A 6587-nucleotide genomic window follows, 5' to 3' on the forward strand; every position below is an offset into this window, starting at 1 on the left:
CCCACCAAAAAAAAATCCAGTGCAAAAAAGAAACCCCGATAAAAAAAAAAGCCTACAAACACGCCAAATATAATCCAAAAAACCAAACCTCTGCTTGGAGAGTAGTGTTCATGTCATGATGACCTGGTGACTAGCAGACGACGCACCTCGCAATGATAGCCTCCATATCAGGCTCCGGGTCGTCTTACATAAGATTGTCGTTTTGCTAAGCACATACGATTTTCTGATATTGCCGTGTTCCGATAGCTACAGCTTTTAACATCATAGGCTGGTATGACCATGGAAGGAATCATAAACTGTAAGTAATTTAATAGAGGATAAAGTACAAATGGCAAATACTCCACCAAAGAAGTCTGCTGGGGAGGCTAACCACTTTCCGCGCCGAAGGTTTCAAATGTCTTCCTCTCCGCTGTGATTGGCAGATCCACATCGTGCGACCGCGCGCCATGAGCGCCGCGCTCCCATTGGTCCGCGTCCCGCCATCAGGCCATGTGTGCCGGGCTCCCATTGGTCCACACCCGGCAATCATGCGATGGGGACGTGAGTCTTTTGACACACCGGGCAAGACACAGTAGATCTGCCCTAGATACCAAATATCATTTCAGAAGATCACCACAGTATTAAATCAGATTAGCTCTTCCCTAGATTTTGTCAAGGCAGTCTCACTTTATCTCGATTCCTCTGCGAACGAGAAAACGAGCGTTCAAGCAAGGAGTTGCCATCCCCGACCTGTGTGATCACGGTTCCTTTCGGCGTGGAAAAATGTCTTTGCCTCCAGGCGCCCTCAGGTGAGCTTTTAACAATTTATGGTTCCTTTGCCTTTTTAGAGAGTTTCTGTTGTAGTATTCCACACGAAGGAGTAAACGAGAAGAGCACATGAGCCAGCACGTGTTAATTTTGCAAAGTGACCTAGTTTATAAAGTGACCATAGTATTGAACACAGTCATTACGTACTATTAACGAAAGCTGCTTTCGTACCTTAATGTTACGACTCAAGATACGACGGGGTTTCTTTTCATCATAACGTTACTTTTAGGAAGAGTGGCCGTGTCACTGTGGGTATATATAACTATAACATAAGTGATTACAAGTCCATGTCTGTGTGATAAATGGAACAGCTAGGTTTTACTTGCACAAATAGAGAAGATTTATCAGCGTTACAAATAATTCGTTTCTGCAAGGTTTCAAGAGATTTCTGATGGCGACGTTTGACTTTTCTTTCTGGAACGTTCTTATCCACAGACTTTTTGCCCTGCTCTTGTTCATGGCTAAACATGGAGAAGACCTGTACCAGTACACCGGGAAAGAGTTCAAGTTGGCGGTAGCGGCTTACTTGGTGGTGGAGCTCCTAATATATTACCACTATCATGGACGGAAAAATCCCCCCAAATCTAAGGTAACGTTCTACATTCTATAATTCAATTTCAAGAGGTGAATCTTTCAAATTAGTGCAGATGCAGCATAGTATGACATATAGACTTAAAAACGTTACATATAGTTGAAGAAACAAGTACACCTCTGGCGTCAACACTAGTCTCCTTAGCAGGCTCTGCATCGGGACTTTTGAGTGCCATAACGTTTTTTTTTACGCCATATAAGTTGTCGGTTTCTTGACTTGTCGCGCGCGTATTAAAACAAAGCATGTCTAATTGCCTATCAGCGCCATCTAACCATTATACATAAAAGTGCAGCCAAATTTGACCTCTTGCATTATCCTCTTTGACAGAAGAGGGTATCCTTTGCACTCCCAGGCCTTAGTGAGACTGGCTGTAAAGTGAGGCTGACAGAGACTGGAATTTCAATATTAAAAGTAGGTAACAATTTTATTTTTTGTCATGACAAAGCCAAAAGGTTTTGCAATATAAGTATCAGAAATTCAAAAGATATGTCACATACTGTGACAATTAGCAAGTGAAGCTTTTAGTAATTATGTATCATCTGTCTGCTAGATCTTTGCAGCCTGTCTTATCCTGGTGAGTGCTTTAATGCTGACATGGTTTATCATATCTTTGAAGGCTTGGCCAAATTCCGCCAACACTGAACGACCACAAAGTAAATACATTGTATTGACATGCAGGGGTTGTGACGTGATAGGTTGGCAAACAAAGTTTCCATCCAAGGTACACGCTGTTTGTGCGTGATCCAATAGCTGGCCTAAAAATGCAACTTATGCTTATGCAAGTCGGTAAGGGATTATATCTGTATTGTATCAGATTAAAATGCACATTTGTTACCTGTGTGGATTATCATTATTAATAAGTTTTTCCTCAAATTTAGAGACACTTTTGTCTGCTCAATGTAGATTTTGTTAAAATATGATTAAGTTGCATATTTCATCTGAATCAAATACAACTTATAGCATGCTAAAGATTAATTTTGTCTCATAATGCAGAGAACAGCAGTCACCAATGGAAGTATCACCCAGAGAGAAATCCCAGAAGAACCAGAAGTTCTGGTGGTTGGTGCCGGAGTCCTGGGATCTGCCATGGCCGCCGCCCTGGGACAGGACAGGAGGAGGGTGGTCGTGATCGAACGGGACCTGCGGGAACCTGACAGGATCGTGGGAGAACTGTTACAGCCAGGCGGGGTGCAAGCTCTCAAGGCTCTGGGTCTCGGGGGTAAGAACAGTGCACCAAGCTTCAGTAGATAGGCTGGTCATGTTTTGTAAGGTGCAGTTTATGAGTGTTGATGGAGGAGGGGTTGAGGGTGAAAATAAAGAGTAAAAGAAATTTTTATTCATTTTCATTTATTTATTCATTTTTGTTCAATGTTACTTAAAAAAATAATTCATGTTTTCTATACATTTTTTTAAATTTAACAGGTGCAGTAGAAGGTATTGATGCCCATCATGTTCAAGGCTACGTGGTCCACGACCTGGAGTCTGGTAAAAATGTGAAGCTGCCGTACCCCAAGGATGACAGCTGTGCTGTGATGGAGGGGAGGGCCTTCCACCACGGCAGGTTCATCATGGGACTCCGCAAGGAAGCACAGAAACAAGCAAGGTGAGAACAGTTGGACCATTTCTTATATTCAGTTAATTCTCGAGTTTCATTTATTTGTCTTTAGAAAAGTCTGTATCTAGCCTTAAATCAAGAATTATTTACTTGAGTCACTTTAGATATGGTTTTACTCCCTAACAGTTTTATTGTAACTTATGTAACTCCTGTACATGTTCTTTATTAGACTATGTATGTAACTGTTACAATTGATAAGTGCTGCCTTTTGTAGACATGAGATGTTGGACAGTAGATGTTTATACAAATACTTCATACCTTTGATAGTGTAACCATGATGGAGGGAACAGTGACAAAACTGTTGGAAGAAGATGGACGTATTGTGGGTGTCGTCTACAAGGACAAACAGACTGATACTGTCAAGGTGAGAACCGTAAGATACATGTGGTAGGGGATCAGTTATTTTGTACAAATTAATGTGTAAGATTACACTGTCTCTATCCTCCACTCTTCCTAGCCTTCTCAGCTGTTCTGATTGTACCTGGTTTCTAATAGTTGGCCTTCATTTAAAAGAGGTAGACTATTAAGAAATAGGCACAGAAAATATCCCAGAATGATCCAAAAATAGCCTCCCTCAGTAACGAGCAACATGATTCCTGTCTCCTCCCCAGGAGTTGCGAGCTCCCCTCACAGTAGTTGCAGACGGCTGCTTCTCCAGGTTCCGGAAGACCCTGGTGAAGTCTAAGGTGAACACCACCTCCCACTTTGTGGGGACCATCATGATCAACTGTCCCCAGTTTGAGAAGCACCATGCAGAGGTCGTCTTAGCAGACCCCAGTCCTCTGCTGGTCTACCAGATCGCTTCTAATGACACCAGGTAAGGTTTACTTTCATCAGCTGTAGGGTCAACAAGCTAGACTTAACTCTAAACTTGGCACGATTCTGAGCATTTCTTGTTGACAGATAAATGAAATATTTTTTGTTATTAAGATTTGTAAAAATGTGTACTTAATCCCTGCAGAGTGCTGGTGGATGTACAGGGAGACATGCCAAGAGACATGAAAGGTTACCTGAGTACCAAGATTCTACCACAGCTACCAGGTAACAAGTGTTGCATAATGCTCTGGTCAATTCAAAATTCAGAATCTATCGGTTTACAATGATGGTTGACTAAAAGGTCTGGACAATGTGGACAACTTTCATGTCCTAAGTTTCATGTTATTTTTTTAGATATTTCTAACTGTTACATTTCCTTTCAAGATCACCTGAAAGAGCCATTCACGGATGCTTTGCAGAACGACAGGGTACGGAGCATGCCCAATAGCTTCCTACCCCCAGCCCCAGTACAAAAGCCAGGTAAGTCATTGTTTCATAGTCATGTTATTATTATATTAGAATAACTCCACTGTAATTTTTAAACAACCTGTTTGAAATAGAGTTGTCTAGAAACAAATGACAGGACAGATTTGTACTATGCCAGTCTGGGATGATAATGATGATAGTGGTAGTCCCATGACAAATTAGCATATTGTTCTGTTGAAGACTTGTCATATTATACCAAATGCTGTAGTCCTCCTTGACAGTTGAGTTACTGTTCCCTGCAGGTGTCCTGTTGCTGGGTGATGCCTACAACATGAGACATCCCCTGACGGGAGGCGGCATGAGTGTGGCCCTGAACGACGTCCTGATCTGGCGCGGTCTGATCCAGCGAATCCCGGAGCTCGGCGACACCGCCGCCATGTCCCAGGCACTGAAGGACTTCCACTGGGGCAGGAAACAGTCCCACTCCTTCGTGGTGAATGTGCTGGCGATGGCACTGTACCAGCTGTTTGCTGCTCAGGATGGTGAGAATGCTTGAGAGATAGACCTGTACTTATATGCAGGTTAATTAGCACAGATGACATTCAAGCTTTGCATCTATTTTGATGTCTGCCTGTGCCTAACTTGCACTGGCCCTTGATCAAACCAGCCTGCAACAGATGAAGTTAGTGTGACATATGGTTGTTAGTAAGATGTACTTAAATGTATGAAAGGAGTGGACTTTCAGAAAAAGAACCCAAAAGCACACTGAATATGAAGGAAGCAGAAGAACTGTACTTTTTGGCACAAGAAGTGATATTTTTTCTTTGTTTTCAATTGTTGTGTACTCTCACAAATGCAATATGTATTCATAACGTACATAGTGATAACCTTTCTCTGTACTTCTTCCTCCTTACAGAACATTTGAAGCAGATGAAGCAGGCATGTTTCAGCTACTTTGACCTGGGTGGATCTGCCCAGTCAGGACCTATAGGACTGCTGTCTGTGTGAGTACCCTTTTCTACATGTAGCAATAATGTTATGTGTACATAACATACACAGGTTAAGTAGCCATTGCTTTGAAGTGTTTGGGTTGTGACGTTTCTGACTAGGTTATCCTGATGAGTGCTCAAAAGTATATAATGACGATACTAAATAACTAGAAAGAAAAAAAGTCCAATGTTTTGAAGAGGACTTCTAACTAGATTATTCTATTTTGTCAACAGGTTGACCCCCAGACCCACCCTCCTCATTGGTCACTTCTTTGCTGTTGCAATGTATGCTGGGTACTTTGCCTTCAAGTCGCAGCCGTGGTGGGCTGTCCACCGCGCCATGTACAACTTTGCCGCCATTTTGTACAAAGCCTGCGGGATTCTGTTTCCCCTCATCTGGTCTGAGTTCTATTCAGTCTATCTGTCGACATAGAACTTTCTAAGAGTGAAAATCACTACTGTATATACATAATATACATAAGATAATCTTTGTTTCATGTAAAACAGAATGTATATAATTCAGACTACTAGTATATATTGTTATGCAACAAACAGTCTGGTTGAGAAATTAGTTTTATGTAAGATATAGTAACTTCATCCATTTCATCGAATTCAGAGAAATGTTTATACACCCTAATGTTGTAAAATTGTAATATGTACTATTAGGGAAGAGTTTAACTGCTTCCCAACACAAAATGTTTGGACTGAATTTTCAAGATAATTCAGAACCAGATTGCTTCGCACATGTGTCCTAAGGGTAAAAGGGTGTTGAAAGTCATACTATTATACCACAGATTGATTTCTACGCTAATGTATTATGTGCTGCTCATGACTTTTCATCTGGAGTGGACCTCATTGCTGGGATTACTGCAATGCTAATGGCTGCTGATATTAAGTTACTGAATATGTTAGATACACTGCGGAATAGAATTTTCTACCGATGTCTTTCAGTAAAAACATTATTCGAGCCGTCATACAAGATGTCTTTGTAAACGATAGGGTGATACAATAAAACAAAATGACAGAACCAAGTTTGAGTAATGCATTGCATTTATCTTAACCCTTGTCCTGCTGGCATTCCTGGCACAATAATTTTCAATAATTTCATGTCTTAATTAGATCATAGACCCCCAAATTTTTTTGCCCCTAAGTGGCATAGTTACTTCCCCATTCGTTGCGTTTCATTTCGGTTTGAAGCGTTGCACGAGAAATACCCCCAAATCGTACCTATACAGGGTGTTATATAGATGGTACTGTATGTGCCGCGCGACATATGTTGCGCACAGCAGGACAAGGGTTTAAGAGTGATAGAAATATTTTGTTAAATAGCTAGAATAGGCTT

General features: G+C 41.4%; 1 protein-coding gene across 3 annotated transcripts; it reads left to right on the top strand.

The window, feature by feature from the left end:
* Positions 1 to 532: 532 nt before the first annotated feature.
* On the top strand, positions 533 to 5793 carry LOC109480954 (squalene monooxygenase-like). 3 transcript variants are annotated; one of them, XM_019783411.1, is made up of 12 exons: positions 533 to 788; positions 1243 to 1396; positions 1730 to 1810; positions 2393 to 2618; positions 2822 to 3002; positions 3282 to 3378; positions 3626 to 3831; positions 3976 to 4055; positions 4215 to 4310; positions 4559 to 4798; positions 5173 to 5260; positions 5480 to 5793. In XM_019783411.1, the coding sequence occupies exons 1-12, from the start codon at positions 763 to 765 to the stop codon at positions 5676 to 5678; spliced, it is 1674 nt and encodes a 557-aa protein (XP_019638970.1). In that variant the 5' UTR covers positions 533 to 762; the 3' UTR covers positions 5679 to 5793. The 3 variants fall into 3 exon arrangements, with proteins under 3 accessions (XP_019638970.1, XP_019638969.1, XP_019638971.1); XM_019783410.1 differs by having other exon boundaries at positions 1727 to 1810; positions 5480 to 5792; XM_019783412.1 differs by lacking the exon at positions 1730 to 1810 and having other exon boundaries at positions 5480 to 5678.
* The last annotated feature ends 794 nt before the right edge of the window (positions 5794 to 6587 follow it).

The sequence above is a fragment of the Branchiostoma belcheri genome, unplaced genomic scaffold (assembly GCF_001625305.1).
Source record: "Branchiostoma belcheri isolate BF01 breed outbred unplaced genomic scaffold, Haploidv18h27 scaffold53, whole genome shotgun sequence".
Taxonomy (NCBI): Eukaryota; Metazoa; Chordata; class Leptocardii; order Amphioxiformes; family Branchiostomatidae; genus Branchiostoma; species Branchiostoma belcheri.